This window comes from Cyprinus carpio, chromosome A9 (assembly GCF_018340385.1).
Source record: "Cyprinus carpio isolate SPL01 chromosome A9, ASM1834038v1, whole genome shotgun sequence".
NCBI classification, from domain to species: Eukaryota; Metazoa; Chordata; class Actinopteri; order Cypriniformes; family Cyprinidae; genus Cyprinus; species Cyprinus carpio.
In genome coordinates this window covers 23,586,511-23,604,945 of record NC_056580.1, presented here as the reverse complement: position 1 = coordinate 23,604,945, position 18,435 = coordinate 23,586,511, and the positions used below count along the sequence as shown (strand labels likewise).

General features: G+C 39.4%; 1 protein-coding gene across 1 annotated transcript in view; it reads left to right on the top strand.

Annotated features, from left to right (window-relative positions):
• The window catches only part of ttn.1 (titin, tandem duplicate 1), a 141,287-nt gene that overhangs the window by 113,948 nt on the left and 8,904 nt on the right, over positions 1 to 18,435 (top strand). Inside the window, 31 exon segments of the mRNA XM_042764516.1 lie at positions 106 to 402; positions 496 to 1,083; positions 1,174 to 1,476; positions 1,584 to 1,880; positions 1,980 to 2,267; positions 3,592 to 3,891; positions 4,018 to 4,320; positions 4,417 to 4,722; positions 4,825 to 6,591; positions 6,694 to 6,987; positions 7,097 to 7,381; positions 7,492 to 7,791; positions 7,937 to 10,003; positions 10,093 to 10,395; positions 10,485 to 10,790; positions 10,887 to 11,177; positions 11,274 to 11,570; positions 11,670 to 11,975; positions 12,071 to 12,373; positions 12,518 to 12,799; positions 12,915 to 13,508; positions 13,597 to 13,884; positions 13,970 to 14,269; positions 14,359 to 14,661; positions 14,762 to 15,064; positions 15,162 to 15,746; positions 15,840 to 16,142; positions 16,253 to 16,552; positions 16,702 to 17,271; positions 17,394 to 17,699; positions 17,796 to 18,389. Coding sequence (XP_042620450.1) covers positions 106 to 402; positions 496 to 1,083; positions 1,174 to 1,476; positions 1,584 to 1,880; positions 1,980 to 2,267; positions 3,592 to 3,891; positions 4,018 to 4,320; positions 4,417 to 4,722; positions 4,825 to 6,591; positions 6,694 to 6,987; positions 7,097 to 7,381; positions 7,492 to 7,791; positions 7,937 to 10,003; positions 10,093 to 10,395; positions 10,485 to 10,790; positions 10,887 to 11,177; positions 11,274 to 11,570; positions 11,670 to 11,975; positions 12,071 to 12,373; positions 12,518 to 12,799; positions 12,915 to 13,508; positions 13,597 to 13,884; positions 13,970 to 14,269; positions 14,359 to 14,661; positions 14,762 to 15,064; positions 15,162 to 15,746; positions 15,840 to 16,142; positions 16,253 to 16,552; positions 16,702 to 17,271; positions 17,394 to 17,699; positions 17,796 to 18,389 — 13,929 coding nt within the window.

Genomic DNA, 18,435 nt, shown 5'->3' with positions numbered 1-18,435 from the left:
TAAAATCATTTTAGATTTTATTTGTCTGAAAATGAGAAAATAATAGGTTTCAGAATAAATGTATTCATTTTGTTTTTTAAATATGATATCAACTTGTGCCAACAGAAAAACCAAGTCCACCTGCTAGGCTTGGTGTTACTGCAGTAACAAAAAATAGCATCACCATTGCCTGGTCAAAACCAGAGTATGATGGTGGAAGCCGAATTACCAGCTACCTCATTGATGCCCTTGAAAAGGGCCAACAGAAGTGGGTTAAATGTGCCAATGTTAAAGCCAACACCTACATAATTAAGGGCCTAAGGGAAAATGCAGAATACTTTTTCAGAGTACGTGCTGAGAATCACGCTGGACTTAGTGAACCAAAAGAAATGATTATCCCTGTGGTTGTGAAAGATCAACTGGGTGAGTCTTAATTCATTCAATTAATTCCATGTTTATCATATTCAAATAATCTATTAATGTTGTACTTCAATTTCCTTTGTATATTATTTACAGATGCCCCTGAGTTTGATATGAAGAATTTCCCACACAACACTGTTTATGTGAGAGCAGGATCAAATCTTAAATTTGAGCTTCCTCTCTCTGGTAAACCAATGCCAAAAGTCACAATGTCAAGAGGCAATGCTCCAGTTAAATGTGGCAAGAGATTCAGCTTTGAAGTAACCCCTGAAAGTCTTAATATCAACCTCAAGGAAAGTATTGCAAGTGATGCTGGAAGATATGACATTGTTGCCTCAAACACAAGTGGAACCACCAAGATGTTTGTAAACATATTGGTCCTGGATAGACCAGGTCCTCCAGTTGGACCTGTTAAGGTTAGTGATGTGGGAGAGACAAGCTTGTGTCTCAAATGGCTCCCACCTGTGTATGATGGTGGTAGTCCTGTTACAAACTATGTTGTTCTTAAACGTGAAACAAGTACTCCAGCCTGGGCAGAAGTGTCATCCACAATTGCAAGAAGCTCTATTAAAGTCACTAAACTTACGAAGGGAGAAGCATACCAGTTCAGGGTTAAAGCTGAGAATCGCTTTGGCATCAGTGATCACATTGATTCTCAGTCAGTTACAGTGAAGCTTCCATACAGTGAGTACCTAAGATAATGTTCACTTTCAATTGTTTCTTGTTATTCTGAATTGCTGTTAAACCCCTACTGGTCTATTATATTTTTTTTAGCTATCCCTGGACCACCATCAACACCATGGCTGGGTTATGTGTCAAGGGAGAGTCTAACTGTTTGTTGGAATGAGCCGGTAGTAGATGGAGGAAGCTCAGTGGTTGGATACCATGTCCAAATGAAAGAAAGAAGCAGCATTCTTTGGCAGACGGTGAACAAAACAGCAATCCCTGCAACTCAAATTAGAGTAACAAATATATGTCCTGGAATGATTTATGAATTCAAGGTAGCTGCAGAAAATGCAGCTGGTATTGGAAAATTCAGCAAGACATCAGAAGAAGTGCTAGCAATTGATGCCTGCGGTAAGCTTAAATAATAATAAAAATAATAATATATAAACTAAGGAAATATGTTGTCAAGTTTTTTTCTGAATTTGATTACCAAATAACAAATCATTGTTTTGTTTTAGAACCACCGGCAAATGTGAGAATTTCTGAGATTACAAAAAATTCAGTTAGCCTTGTATGGCAGAAGCCTCCATTTGATGGTGGAAGCAAAATCACTGGCTACATGGTTGAGCGAAGAGATGCTCCAAATGGCAGATGGACAAAAGCAAACTTTACCAATGTCATTGAAACTAACTTCACTGTGTCAGGGTTGACTCAGGATCAGGCATACGAATTCAGAATTTTTGCCAAGAATGCAGTTGGCTCGATCAGCAACCCATCTCTGATTGCAGGACCAGTAACTTGTGTTGACATTTCTGGTATGTTCATTGGTTCTACTTTGCTGGTTATCTTCTATCATCATGTGCAGCAATACTATTCACACTTTATTACACACTTTTGTTTCCCCCCATTCTTAGGTGCTCCAGTAATTGACCTGCCCCCAGAGTATTTGGATGTTGTGCAATACAAATCTGGTACATCATTCAAAATCAAATTGGGAATATTTGCTAAACCCTTGCCAACTTTTGAGTGGCTTAAAGATGAAAAGGAGCTAGTGTCAAGTGCACAGCTGTCAATTGAGAACACAACTGACTCATCTTCCATCCTCATTAAGGATGCTACTCGTCTTAATACTGGAACATATGAGCTCAAAATTAAAAATGTGTTTGGTACAGCATCTGCTTCTATCAGAATACAGATTTTAGGTATGTAATCATTTGTGTGTGTGCTTGTGTTTGTGTGTGTATATATTTATATATATATATACACACACACACACATACAGGTGCATCTCAATAAATTGGAATGTCGTGGAAAAGTTCATTTATTTCAGTAATTCAGCTCAAATTGTGAAACTCATGTATTAAATAAATTCAATGCACACAGACTGAAGTAGTTTAAATCTTTGGTTCTTTTAATTGTGATGATTTTTACCCACATTTAACAAAAACCCACTAATTCACAATCTCAACAAATTAGAATATGGTGACATGCCAATCAGCTAATCAACTCAAAACACCTGCAAAGGTTTCATGAGCCTTCAAAATGGTCTCTCAGTTTGGTTCACTAGGTTACACAATCATGGGGAAGACTGCTGATCTGACAGTTGTCCAGAAGACAAGAAACAGTCTGTGATGATTTGGGGTGCAATGTCATCTGCTAGTGTTGGTCCATTGTGTTTTTTGAAAACCAAAGTCCACTGTACCCATTTACCAAGAGATTTTGGAGCACTTCATGCTTCCTTCTGCTGACCAACTTTTTGAAGATGCTGATTTCATTTTCCAGCAGGATTTGGCACCTGTCCACACTGCCAAAAGCACTAAAAGTTGGTTAAATGACCATGGTGTTGGTGTGCTTGACTGGCCAGCAAACTCACCAGACCTGTATTGTCAAGAGGAAAATGAGCAAACAAGAGACCAAAAAATGCAGATGAGATGAAGGCTACGTTCAAAGAAACCTGGGCTTCCATACCACCTCAGCAGTGCCACAAACTGATCACCGAATTGAGGCAGTAATTAAAGCAAAATGAGCCCCTATCTAGTATTGAGTACATGTACAGTAAATGAACACACTTTACAGAAGGCCAACAATTCACTAAATTTTTAATTTTTTTTTATTGGTCTTATGAAGTATTCTAATTTCTAAAGCAGTCTTCCCCAGGATTGTGTAGCCTAGTGAACCAAACTGACAGACCATTTTGAAGGCTCAGGAATCCTTTGCAGGTGTTTTGAGTTGATTAGCTGATTTGCATGTCACCATATTCTAATTTGTTGAGATAGTGAATTGGTGGGTTTTTGTTAAATGTGAGCCAAAATCATCACAATTAAAATAACCAAAGACTTAAACTACTTCAGTCTGTGTGCAATGAATTTATTTAATACACGAGTTTCACAATTTGACTTGAATTATTGAAATAAATGAACTTTTCCATGACATTCCAATTTATTGAGATGCACCTGTATGTCTCATTTATTTCAACCTATTTATTTCATCGTTGTGAATTTAAAATCATTTTTATTTTGTAAATAGACAAACCTGGACCTCCAGCTGGACACGTTGAATTTAAATCAGTCACTGCTGACAAGATAACAATTGCATGGGAACCAGTGGCTGATGAAGGAGGTGCCAAAGTAACTCATTACATTGTAGAAAAACGGGAGACAAGTAGAGTAGTGTGGTCCACAGTTTCTGAAGCAATGGAAGCACGTACTGTCACAGTCCAAAAGTTGGCCAGAGGAAATGAATACATATTCCGTGTCAGAGGTGTTAACAAATTTGGAGCGGGAGATCCTCTGGAGTCTGAGCCTGTAATTGCAAAAAATTCATTTGGTAAGGAGAAAGTAACTGAAAGTCAAAATTATTAAACTGCATAATGTATAGTTTTGGTAAACCAGATCATGTAAGATGACAAATACACCATTAATTAAATCAATTCTTTTATTTATTTATTTTTAGTTACTCCCGGACAACCTTCTACACCTGAAGCAACAGACATCACCAGAACATCAATGCAGATTGTTTGGGATAAACCTAGTGTGGATGGTGGTAGTATGGTTACAGGATACTATCTGGAGAGACGTAACAAGAAGAGTCTGCGCTGGGTAAAAATGTACAAGGACCCCATTAGTGACACCAAAGCAAAGGTCCATCATCTCACAGAAGGAAATGAATATCAGTATCGTGTATGTGCAATCAATAAAGCTGGGGAAGGTCCATACTCAGTTGTTTCTGACTTCTACAAAGCTGCTGATCCAGTTGGTATGTATTACTGTATAATTTTACTGAAAATTTCATCTTACTAAATTCATATTTAATTAAGAGTCTAACTGCTTTGATGTTTTGTCAATTCTCCAGACCCACCATGTGAACCAGCTAAGCTGAAGGTAGTGGACTCAACTAAAACATCAATTACACTTGGATGGTCAAAGCCAGAGTATGATGGAGGCAGTGAAATCACCAGCTATGTTGTAGAAAAAAGACTTGGTGAGGAAGGGGAGTGGACAGTGATTAGCCATAAAGGAGAAGTGAGAACCACGGAGTATGTTGCCTCAGATCTTAAACCAGATATTGACTACTACTTCCGTGTATCTGCTGTTAATTGTGCTGGACGTGGAGACCCAATAGAAATGGAAGAGGCAGTACAAGCCAAGGACATTCTTGGTATGTATTCATGTTGAAATGCTTGTAATATCTTTGTGTATTTTATGACAATATTTTCCACTTGTAACAACAGCATAAATAATTTAAATTGTTATTTTGCAGAGGAAGCTCAGGTTGATACGGATGTTGCAATGAGAACTCACTACATTGTGAAAGCTGGTAAAGATGTTGAAATCATAGTGCCCCTGAAAGGCAGACCTGCTCCAAGTGTCTCTTGGAAGAAGGAAGACCAGAACATTGACAATGATCCTAAATATGACATTCACAACACAGACACGTCATCGTGTCTCATAATTACACAAGTAACTCGAAATGACACTGGTAAATACACCATTAATATATCAAATGGTGTAGGAGAACCAAAGTCCTTAACTGTGTCTGTTAAAGTACAGGACACTCCAGCTGCTTGTAGGAATTTGATCTTGAAAGACGTCACTCGTGGGAAAGTTACACTTTGCTGGGAGTCTCCTCTACTGGATGGTGGTGCTGAAATTACCAATTTTGTTGTTGAGAAAAGAGACTCTTCAAAGCGTACATATGCCTGTGTAACAAATAAGTGCAAGGAAACCACATGTGTAATTGAAGAACTCTCTGAGAAAGCATCATTCTTCTTCCGCGTATTAGCAGAAAATGAGAATGGAGTTGGAGATCCATGTGAAACAGCAGAGCCAGTTAAAGCCACAGAGACACCAGGACCAGTCAAAGAACTTTCTATGAAAGACTCCACAAAGACTTCGGTAACATTACAATGGAACAAACCAGATTATGATGGTGGTAGCATTATTACAAACTACATAATTGAAAAGAAACTCCAAGGTCAAGAAGAATGGGCCCCTGCTGGCACAAACAAGCACTGTGAACATGAAGTTACAAAGCTTAAGGAACTCACTGAAATGTTTTTCAGAGTTTGTTCCAAGAATGAAAAGGGTACTAGTGACTTTGTTGAAATTGGGCCAATTAAAGTAAAGGACTACATTATCCCACCAGAAGCAAACCTTAAAGAGTATCCTGATGGACAAATCAGTGTACGTTTAGGACACAATGTACACATTGAATTGCCATACAAGGGTAAACCAAGACCAGCCATTCTTTGGTTAAAGGACAATTTACCACTGAAGGAGAGTGAAAAAATCCGCTTCAAAAAGACTGAAAACAAAGCCACTCTTATGATAAAAAATGTGGAGAAAGAGAATGAAGGCAAATACACACTTACTCTTGACAACACATTCTTCAGAAAATCATTTCATATACAGGTTATTACCCTTGGACCACCCTCTAAACCTGTTGGACCCATCCGCTTGGATGAGGTCAGAGCAGAAAGTATAGCTATATCTTGGGATGAGCCAAATGATAATGGTGGTGGAGAAATCACTTGTTACACTGTTGAGAAACGTGACACCTCTCAGACAGACTGGAAAATGGCTTGTTCAAGTGTGATTGGAACATCGTTTAAGGTACCCAATCTGATCAAGGGAATTCAATATCAGTTCAGAGTCTGTGCAGAAAATAGATATGGTGCAAGTGAACCTTTAGTTTCACAAAATCTCATTGCCAAGCATGAGTTCAGACCACCTGGCCCACCAGGCATGCCAGTGGTTTACAATGTAACAAATGATGGCATGACTATTCAGTGGGATGCACCTATTTTTGATGGAGGTTGTCCAATCTTTGGGTTCCATGTTGAAAAGAAGGAGAAGAATAGCATAATGTGGCAAAAGGTCAACATAGTTTTGGTGAAAGAAAGGGAATACAGGATTCTTGGTCTTATTGAAGGCTTGGAATATCAGTTCAGAGTCTATGCCCAGAATGATGCTGGATACAGTCGCATGAGTGATGAAAGCAAACCTGTTATGGCTGTTTCTCCAGTTGGTAAGTTCAACTTTAAGACTTATTTTTTACATAGAAATTTCACATTAAAAATATGGCAGTTGACAGTGTCTAAATAGTAAATAACATGTATTTTGATTTCAGATCCTCCTGGTACCCCTGACTACGTTGATGTAACAAGTGAATCAGTTAAACTGAAATGGGAAGCACCCAAGCGTGATGGTGGAAGCAAAATTGTTGCCTATAATGTGGAGAAACGACAGGGCAAAGGACGGTGGTTAAAGAGCAATTTTTCAAATGTGACTGACACAGAATTTACAGTGACTGGTCTTGCTTGTGGTGAACGCTATGAATTTAGAGTCATAGCAAGAAATGCTATTGGCACAGTGAGCCCACCCTCTCAGTCTTCTGGATATGTCATAGTCAGAGATGAGAGCTGTAAGTACATCCAGTTTATATTGTGTTTGTCATTGTTCAGTGGTCAACATTTTGCATTCAGTTTTATGCCGGTCTGTATATGTTAAGTTCATAATCTTATCTCTTTCAGTTTCTCCAAACATTGAGTTTGGACAGGAATACTTTGAGGGAGTCTCTATTAAAGCTGGAGAAAACATCAGGCTAAAAGTAACAATCACTGGAAGACCAACACCAAAAGTTACCTGGTACAGAGATAATATTGAATTAACCAAGAAAATGGTTGATATCACAACAATTTCTGGATCAAGTGTGCTCTTTATCAGAGATGCTGACCGTAGTCACCGCGGTCTTTATACTGTGGAAGCCATAAATCCCTCAGGAGCTAAAAAGGAATCAGTGAAAGTTGAAGTCTTTGGTATGAATAATTTTTGTACCTTATCTCTCTTATTTATTCATTCTACCCTTTAATCACTATACTTTCTTGGGATCCACATCTTTAACCTATGTTTAATTTCTATCTTTCAGATACACCTGGTGAACCTGTTGGACCAATCACATTCTCAGATATCTCTGAAGGCAAAGTAACACTTTCATGGAATCCACCTGAGAATGATGGCTGTTCTGAGGTCACTCATTACATTGTTGAGAAGCGTGAAACCTCTAAAATTTCATGGGCACTTGTTACGGATGAGTGCTTGGCATGCACATACACTGCCACCAAACTGATCAAGACAAATGAGTATCAGTTCCGTGTTTCTGCAGTCAATAGGTTTGGTGTTAGCAGACCACTGGATTCAGCTCCCGTGATTGCACAGATGCAATACAGTAAGATGTTAAAATAATTTACAATTTAAATTAAAAAATGTAAAATTAAAAAAAAAAAAAAAATTAAATTAACTTATGTATATATACTTATGTAAAACACTGTAAAAAAATATTTCTGTAATTTCTTCCTTTTTCATCCCTGCAGCTGTTCCAGATTCTCCTGGAACTCCAGATGCAACAAATGTTGACGGAGAGAGTATTACAATCAACTGGGCTCCATCAACACATGATGGTGGAAACCCAATAAAATATTACATTGTGGAAAGACGTGAAAAGAAGACTGGTCGCTGGCTGAAAGTCCTAACAAGGAAACCTATTGTTGAGGCTGCACACAGAGTGACTCATCTCACTGAGAATGTGGAATATGAATTCCGTGTGTATGCTGTAAATGATGCTGGAATTGGAGCACCAAGCAACATTTCAATGCCAATTAAATGTGCTGAGCCAACGGAAGAACCTGATGCCCCATCTATTGTCAATGTGACTGACACTACCAATACATCTGTCAGCATGGAATGGACCAGACCTGCCTCTGATGGTGGTATGGAAATCCATGGCTACATTATTGAGATGCGCAAGGGATCTGAAGAGGAATGGCACAGAGTCAATGAGGATCTTTGTGCTGTCACAAAATACAATGTCACTGGTTTGGAAACTGGTGCAGAGTACAAGTTCCGTATTTGTGCAGTCAATTCTGTTGGAAAGGGTGAAACCAAAGAAATAACTGAGTCTGTGCAGGCAGTAGACAGGCTCTTGGCACCAGAAATTGACATAGATGCATCCTTCAAACAGACACATATTGTGAAAAGTGGCGGAAGTGTATACATCCGTATTGCCTTTAAGGGAAAGCCAACACCTACAGCTTCCTGGACAAAAGTAGATGGAGAACTTGGTGTTATGACAGACATCACCACCACTGAGACATTCACAGCCTTGACACTGGAAAACTGCACTAGAAATGATACTGGAAAATATACTCTCACTCTTGAGAACAGTAGTGGCAATAAATCTATCACTATTGCAGTCAAAGTGTTGGACACACCTGGTGTACCAGGGGCTCTTTTAATCAAGGAAGTCACAAGAGGAGCTCTCACTATTGCTTGGAAACCTCCTACCAATGACGGTGGTGCACGTGTTCATCATTACATTGTTGAGAAGCGTGAGGCAAGCCGTCGTACATGGACAGAAGCAGCACCTAAGACCACTCAAACAAGTTTGAGAGTTTCTGATCTCCTGGAAGGTGTACCTTATTTCTTCAGAGTCATGGCTGAGAATCAGTATGGTCTTGGTGAAGCATATGAAATGCCTGATCCAGTTATTGCCACAGCTGAACCTGCTCCACCAAAGAGAGTTGATATCATTGATACAACTGACAAATCAGCAACCCTGGTCTGGATCAAGCCAGAGCATGATGGAGGAAGCCGTATAACAGGCTATTGTGTGGAATCCAAGGCTAAAGATGCAGATAAATGGATTGTTTGTGGTACGACGAAAAACCTAAGCCTCATAATCGAAGGACTAATAGAGAACAGTGAGTATGAATTCCGTGTCAAGGCAAAGAATGATTCTGGGTTCAGTGTGCCAAGAGAAGCTTTCTCCTCTGTCATCATTAAAGAGCCACGGATTGAACCTACTGCTGATCTCAGTGGTATCACAAACCAACTCGTTACTAGCAGGATTGGCGAATCTTTTGAGATTGATGTTCCAATTAGTGGAAGACCAGCTCCAAAGGTATCCTGGAAGCTTGAGGAAATGAGGCTGAAAGAAACTGACAGGGTTTCAATCAAGACTACCAAAAACAGGACCACTCTCACAGTAAAAGATTGCATGAGAGGTGATGGAGGCAGATATTTCCTCACTCTTGAGAATGTCACTGGGTCAAAGACTTTCACTGTCACTGTCAATGTTATTGGCAGACCAAGCCCTCCAGAGGGCCCTATTGAAATTTCCTCGATTACATCAGAGTCATGCATACTGTCATGGAATCCACCTGAGGATGATGGTGGAACAGACATCACTAACTACATTGTTGAGAAGCGTGAATCTGGCTCCACTGCGTGGCAGCTTATTAACTCAAGTGTAAAGCATACTTCTTTCCATGTTTCCCATCTTACTAAATATATGCAGTATACTTTCCGTATCTGTGCTGAAAACCGTTTTGGTGTGAGCAAACCAACAGAATCTGAGACAATTGTTGCAGAGCATCCATTTGGTATGTAATAGCTAATAAGAAATTAGCATTTCTGAGATGTATAAATGATCAAATATCAAATATTTTATTACATGTTTTCATTTTCACAGTTCCTCCAGGCCCTCCAACAAGGCCAGAAGTGTTCACTGCAACCGCCAACAGCATGAGCATTCGTTGGGAGGAACCGTATCATGATGGTGGCAGCAAAGTCACTGGATACTGGATTGAAAAGAAGGAGCGTAACACAATTCTCTGGGTGAGAGAAAACAAGATTCCCTGCTTTGAATGCTACTACAAGGTGGAAGGCCTTGTTGAGGGTCTTGAATACCAGTTCAGAGTGTATGCAATGAATAGCGCTGGCCTCAGCAAAGCAAGCGAAGCATCAAAGAGAGCTGTGGCACAAAATCCAGTTGGTAAGTACATCACAATCAAAAAGTAATTCATGGCAGTCTAGATCAGCAAAAGCAATACTTACGTGTTATTTGATGATGCAAATTTATAGATTCTCCGGGAAAACCAGAAGTTACAAATGTATCAAGATCAACAGTCTCAATCAAATGGTCTGTGCCCCTAAATGATGGTGGAAGCCCAATCACAGGCTACATTGTTGAGCGCAAGCCATATACTCTCACAGGAGAAGGTCGCTGGCTTAAGTGTAACTACACTAATGTTACTAACACAAATTTTACAATCACTGCACTGGGAGAAGGAGAGGAATATGAATTCCGTGTAATTGCCAAAAATGCAAATGGAGTGTTGAGCCTGCCATCAGTTTCAACAGGACCAGTGACCTGTAAAGCAGAATACAGTATGTATCATACATGGTTCTTTCACTAAACACGTAAGACTAATATTTCATATTAATGAGAACCTAAATATTAATGACAATTCAATTATTTTGTAGTTCCTCCTAAAGCAGAGCTGGACAGCAAACTCCTTGTGGACACAGTTATAATTAGAGCTGGATCTGATCTGGTGCTTGATGCTGCTGTTGGTGGTAAACCAGAGCCTAAAGTCAACTGGTCCAAGGGAACAAAAGAGCTAGAGCTTTGTGAAAAATATGCTCTCCAGTACTCAAGTACACGTGCTCTGGCAATCATCAAGTTCTGTGACAGAGATGACACTGGGAAGTATGTTCTGACAGTTAAAAATGCAAGTGGAACAAAAACCGCTGAAGTCAATGTTAAAGTGCTTGGTAAGTATGCTTAACACACAGCAATAACATAAATGAATGGTATCTTCAGTCCCAAATATGTTGTTCATTCATACGATAATCATTCATCTTTTTCAGATACACCTGGCCCCTGTCAGGGGATTACAGTCAGCAACATCTCTGAGGAAAAATGCACAGTGTCTTGGAAAGAGCCACTAGAGGATGGTGGTGACCCCATCACACATTACACTGTTGAAAGAAGGGATACCAATAGACTAAACTGGGTTATCGTGGAGGCTGAATGCAAAGCCCTAACATGTGAAATTAAAAGACTTTTCAAGAACAATGAATATATCTTCCGTGTGAGAGGTGTGAACAAGTATGGATCTGGTGTGGCAGTACAGTCTACCCCCATCTTTGCCAGAAACTCATTCAGTAAGTGGCAAGATTAATATAGATTAATATTAAAAACATTAGATGAGCTATTTTTCAGTGTTACATGTTACAATATTGCACCTTCATTTCCAATTACAGCTGTCCCATCGACCCCTGGAACACCAGAAATCCTTGCAGTTGGAAAAGACTATGCAACGATTGAGTGGCTGAAGCCTGAGAGCGATGGTGGCAGTGAAGTCACAAACTACTTGATTGAGTTCCGTGAAAGGAAGAGTGTAAGATGGATCAAGGTTAACAGAGATTCTATTCTCAAGGAGACATCCTTCAAAGTCACTGGTCTCCATGAAGGAAACATTTACCAGTTCTGCATTACAGCCATGAATGCAGCGGGTGAAAGTGAACCTAGTGAAGTGTCAATGTATGCAGTATGTAGAGTACCAACAGGTATGTTTCTGAAACAACCTCATTGTTAAAAATGTAAATTTGTGTATTACTTTAGTAACAACGGTATACCTTATAATGTGAAATCCCCATTTCAGGCACTCCAGATCCACCTTCAATTCCAAGGGTAACAGACACACACAAAGATAGTATTAGCCTTGCCTGGACACGACCTGTTGAAGATGGAGGTGCAGATGTTATTGGTTACGTTCTTGAGATGCAAGAAGCTGGTGCAGAGGAATGGACAAAAGTGCATGAAAAGAATCTTAGGGTGACAGAACACACAGTTACAGGTCTTTCTGCTGGCAAAAAGTACTGTTTCAGAATTGCAGCAGTCAATGTAAATGGAATGGGTGATTTCAGTGATCCTTGTGCAGAGACTGAGCCTTTGGAAAGAACTGGTATGTTCACACAAATTCAAAATTGTTATATGCTGTCAAAGTTTTATATGTACAAATGCAAGATTTTTTTATGTACAGTAGTTATGTCCAATATCTTTGTAAGTATCCTCTCTATTAAACTCGCTTGTTTATTATTTATTCCAGAAATTCCTGACCTTGAGCTGCCTGATGAACTGACAAAGACAATTTGTCTGAGAGCAGGAAGTTCTCTGCGGCTCCATGTTACTGTTACTGGTAGACCAATCCCAACTGTAACCTGGACCAAACCTGGTGTGGACCTCCAAAATCGTGGCTTTATTGAAGTGACAAATACTGCTACAACTCTCATTATTGACAAGGTGCACCGCTATGATGCTGGGAGATATACAATTGAAGCTTCAAATTCAGCTGGGAAGAAGGATGCAAGCATTCTAGTGAAAATCTATGGTATATTTATTTATATATTTTTTTCTCATATTAAATCTTGCAAATTATTTACAGTGCATATAACAACATAACATGAAATGATGTCTAACTAGCCTGTTTATGAATTCTTTCTCAGATACACCTGGTCCAGCTGGTCCAATTAAAATGAAAGAGCTTACAAAAGATTTTGCTCATATTACTTGGGATGCTCCTGAGGTTGATGGTGGAGCACCTGTCAATAATTACATCATTGAAAGACGAGAGGCATCAATGAGAGCATACAAAACTGTCACATCCAAATGCAGCAAGACATCATACAAAATAACCGGTCTGACAGAAGGAATGCTGTATTATTTCAGAGTGTTACCAGAGAATATCTATGGTATTGGTGAACCTAGTGAGACAAGCGATGTTGTGTTGGTGTGCGAAGTTCCACTGCCACCAGCCAAGCTTGAAGTTGTAGATGTAACAAAATCCAGTGTATCACTTGCCTGGGAGAAACCTTTACATGATGGAGGCAGCAGAATCACTGGCTACATTGTTGAGGCTTGTAAAGCTGGTACTGACAAGTGGATGAAGGTGGCAACTTTGAAACTTACAGACTTTGAGTTCACTATCATGTCACTTAATGAGAATGAGCAGTACTTCTTCAGGGTACGTGCTGTCAACAGCAGAGGAGCTGGTGAGCCAAAAGAAATTGTTACAGCTGTGACAGTTCAAGATCAAAGAAGTATGTATTACGATATTAACAAAAAATACAAGATGCTGTCGTTTGTTTGTCATGTCTCACTGTTGATACCTTTTTTTTCCTCTTTCAGTCATGCCAAAGGTTGATCTATCAGCTATTCCACAGAAGACAATAAGTGTTTTGGCAGGCAAACCCCTTGAGCTTGACTTACCAATTATAGGAAGACCACCACCAGTTTGTTCTTGGTTCTTCAATGACAATAGGTTAAAGATTGTGGAGCGTGTGAAGATAAAGTCAACTGGAAAATTCTCTAAATTAACTATTCTCGACACTACCATTGATGACAGTGGAGTGTATATTCTTGAGGTAAAAAACATAACAGGAGTAACTACTGAAAACATCAAAGTCATCATTCTTTGTAAGTACCGACTCCCTGCAGGAAAATAGATATTTTAAAATGGTTGAGTTTTAATATTAATCATAAACCTCTTCTCTCTCTGTAGCCAAACCTGATGAGCCTAAAGGACCCATCCGATTTGATGAAATTGATGCAACATCAGTCACAATAAGCTGGGATCCACCTATGAGAGATGGTGGTGCACCAATTAGCAACTATGTTGTTGAGCAACGTGATGCTCATCGCCCAGGATGGGTACCTGTATCAGAATCAGTTACCAGACCAACATTCAAATTTGACAGGTTGACAGAGGGCGATGAATATGTGTTCCGTGTCGCAGCAACCAATCGCTATGGCACTGGAGATTACTTACAGTCAGAAATCGTAATGTGCAAGAGCTCCAAATGTAAGACTTTTTTTTTTTTAAATCTCATATTATATACAAAATATATATATTCTAGACCTACTTGATCACATTTTTAATTGTTATTACAGCCATTCCCGGGCCACCTGGAAGACCCATTGTATTTGATGCATCACGTGATGGCATGACTGTTGCATGGGAGCCACCAGATGAGGATGGAGGCTTAGAGGTGTCTGGCTACATTATTGAACGCAAGGAGGTCAGATCTGATAGGTGGATCCGTGCTAATAAAAATCCAGTGACAATGACAAGATACAGATCCACTGGATTAATTGAAGGCCTGGAATATGAACACAGGGTGACAGCCATCAATGCTCGTGGTGTCGGAAAACCTAGCCTTCTTTCTAAACCAGCAGTAGCAACTGATCCAGTTGGTAAGCAAAATTTTACTATTAATACATTTTTGTGTGTACAAATTGAATTTTGGCAAATTCAATTATTAGCACTTATTAAACAATTACATAACCCCTACAGATCCACCAGGTTCACCTCAAAACCCACGAGTCACAGATACCACAAAATCTTCTGTGTCTTTGGCTTGGAGTCCTCCAGATGAGGAGGGTGGTGCTAAGGTTACAGGCTATCTAATTGAGATGCAAAAGGTTGGATCAGTAACCTGGTTGAAGTGCAATGCTACACCTTCATTGATCTGTGAATATACTTTGACACAAATGCCACAAGGAGAAGAATTTAAATTCCGTGTTATGGCTTGCAATGCTGGTGGACCAGGTGAACCAGCTGAAGTACCAGGAGTTGTGACTATAACAGAGATGCTTGGTAAGATCTTATGACCCTGTCATTAACTCCCTGCAGTTATATGTGTGAAATTCTATATGTCTGGAATAATTTAATGATTTGAAATGTGCTGTTTCAGATCCTCCAAGTTATGATCTTGAGGCAAAATACAAAGATGTCCTTGTAGTCAGATCCGGAGGTGTAATCAAACTTTCAGTACCCATCAAAGGCAAACCTGCTCCTACCTGCAAATGGACAAAGGATGGATCAGAGGTGACCAACCGTGCAATGATTGCTTCCAATGAAGATGTATCAGAGCTTGTAATCAAACAAGCTGAAAGGTCTGATTCTGGCATTTACTATCTCCATCTGGAAAACAAGTGTGGCAAAAAGATGCTTCCTATAAAGGTCAAGGTTATTGGCCGCCCATCTGTACCTGAAGGCCCTCTTAGATTTGATGACATACAAGCACATTCTGTAAGAGTGAGCTGGAAACCACCAACAGAAAATGGTGGTTCTGAAATTGTTGGCTATATTGTGGAGAGACGTGAAGTAACAAAAGCAGCTTGGTACACTGTTGACTCACGGGTGGTTGACACATCCCTTGTGGTTAAGGGACTACAAGAAAATGTTGAATACCACTTCAAGGTGACAGCAGAGAACCAGTTTGGAATAAGCAACTCCCTGAAATCAGAGACAACAGTTGTACCAAAGACTCCCATTTGTAAGTGTTTTTCAGTGGTCTCATTTAAAGGCATTGCATTTTTGTTATTAAACATAAAAACATTTTCTTTCATTTTTTGTTATTAATATTTAGGTGTCCCAGAGGCTTCAGGCACTCCACCAGAAATTATGGATGTTACTAAGAATTCTGCTGCTTTGGCTTGGACTAAACCCAAAGATGATGGTGGATCTCGCATTACTGGTTACTTTATTGAGTACAAAGAAGTGTTGTCTGAAAAGTGGTTTCGTCATGAGACAAAGATTACCTCAACAATGTATACTCTTAGCCAGCTCTCTACTGATGCTGAGTATCAGTTTCGTGTTATTGCTGTGAATGACATTGGAGAAAGTGAACCAGGACCTGCATCAGATTCAGTAATATGCAAAGATCCCTTTGGTATGACCTCATTCTTAAATTCCTTTGTTCATTAATTGATTTAAACGTGATGTCTTGATTTAATAAAAAGGAAAAAAAATAACATTCTGTTGCACTCTTGATTTATTTAGATAAACCAAGCCAGCCAGGAGAAATTGACACTATGACTGTTACCAAAGACTACATTACAATTAACTGGGAGGCTCCAGCATGTGATGGTGGAAAACCAGTTCTTGGCTACTGGATTGAATATCGAAAGTCTGGAGAAAGTGCTTGGAAGAAATGCAATAAGGAGCGCACAAAGGACAAACAATACACACAGGGTGGTCTACAAGAGGCAACTGAATATGAATTCAGAGTATTTGCTGAAAATGAAACTGGAATTAGCAGACCACGCAGAACAGCAACTGGCATCAAAACTAAACTGGGTGGTATGTACTGTATGGTTTGAAATAACATAAGTATTATTATATGTATTTGTCAGTACAATAATATGAACAAATATTTATCCCAGTCCATTTTTAGATGAGAAATTTATTTGACTAAAATGAACCTCACTATAGCTGTCTTTTTTTTTTAGTTGGAACTAAACCAGCTCTCAGGAAAGAGATGGATGAAGTCACTGCTAAACTAGGACAAACTGCAACTCTCAAATGTCAGATTATTGGAAGACCTGTTCCAGAAATTAAATGGTACAAGGGTGGAAAGGAAATCAAAGAAGGTCGCAAATATGCAGCAACCTCTGATGGCCGCAGTCATACACTGACCATTTCAACTGATCAACAGGAAGATGAGGGTCTGTACACGTGCAAGGCTGTAAATGAAGCTGGGGAATGTGAGACCAGTGGAGTTCTGGTCCTTGAAGCACCACCACAGTTCCCAGTGCCACTGAAAGACAAATTCTTTGCAACATGTGGTAGCACAGTGCGCATACATGTTGTTTACATTGGTCGACCTCAGCCTAAGATCATGTGGCTTTATGGAGCCAAGGCTTTGGAGCCCTCTGAGAATGTGATAATTGAAAATACAGAGCATTACACTCATTTGATTCTCAAAAATGTACAGCGCAGAGTAAACGGAGGAAAATACAGAATCAGGATCAACAACCATTTTGGGGCTGCGGATACTGTAACTCACGTTGAAATCTTAGGTATATGATTAATAATGCTTAATAATAAAAAAATGTAAAAAATAATTTACAAATTTTTAATAAAAACATCTGGTAGGTGTTAGTGGAAATAAGACCAATTAACATGTTCTTTGTGCTTTCAGATAAACCTGCTATGCCAGAAGGCCCTCTTGTTCTTGAAGCACTGTTGAAGAATTCTGTGATCATTAGCTGGAAAGCACCCAAAGATGATGGAGGATCTATGATCACAAATTATATTGTAGAAAAGCGTGAAGACAAGGAAGGAGCAGAGTGGGAACTTGTATCTTCATCTATCACAGGCACTTCATGCAGAATTCCTAACCTTGTTGAAAATGAGGGATACTTCTTCCGTATTTCAGCACAAAATCGTTATGGCAATAGTGAATCACTGGAGACTCCTTCTGCTATCCTCATTAAGAGTCAGCTAGGTAAGTAATAAAGAAACATGATTAAAGAAGAAGTAACTACAATTTTGATGTTATTTTTCAGTGTTTGTAATTCAAATTAAAATGTATGTTTTACAGAGAGGCCAGGAGCTCCATTAAAACCAGTTGTTTCTGCACTTACCAAAAACTCCTGTGTTGTGTCTTGGAAGCCACCTGTCAGTGATGGGGGTTCTAAAATTAAGAACTACTGTCTTGAAAAACGAGATAAGAAGAAGGGTGAATGGGTTGCAGTTACAACAGATGAAATCCACCAGACTGTTTATTCTGTCAAGGGCCTGACAGAAGGTGTAGAGTATGAATTCCGGGTGAAATGTGAAAACCTTGGTGGAGAAAGTGACTTCAGTGAAGTATCTGACCCTGCCATTCCAAAGACTGATGTTGAAGTGCGTGCTCCTGCCTTCAAAGAAGACCTCAGAAACATCAGTGTAAAATTCAAGAGCAATGCAACATTTGTCTGCAAGATAACAGGACAGCCCAAGCCTGTTATAAAATGGTTCAAACGTGGTAAGGAAATTCAAGCTGATGGCACCAAAATCAAGATCCAAGAATTCAAGGGAGGCTACCAACAGCTTGTTATTGCTGATTGTGATACAGAAGACTCAACTGTATATCAGATCAGAGCAACAAACCAGGGTGGATCCATTTCTGCTACTGTTTCTCTAGATGTTGAAAGTAAGCATCCTTACTTTATCTGGCTATACATACAATTCTGTCTGTA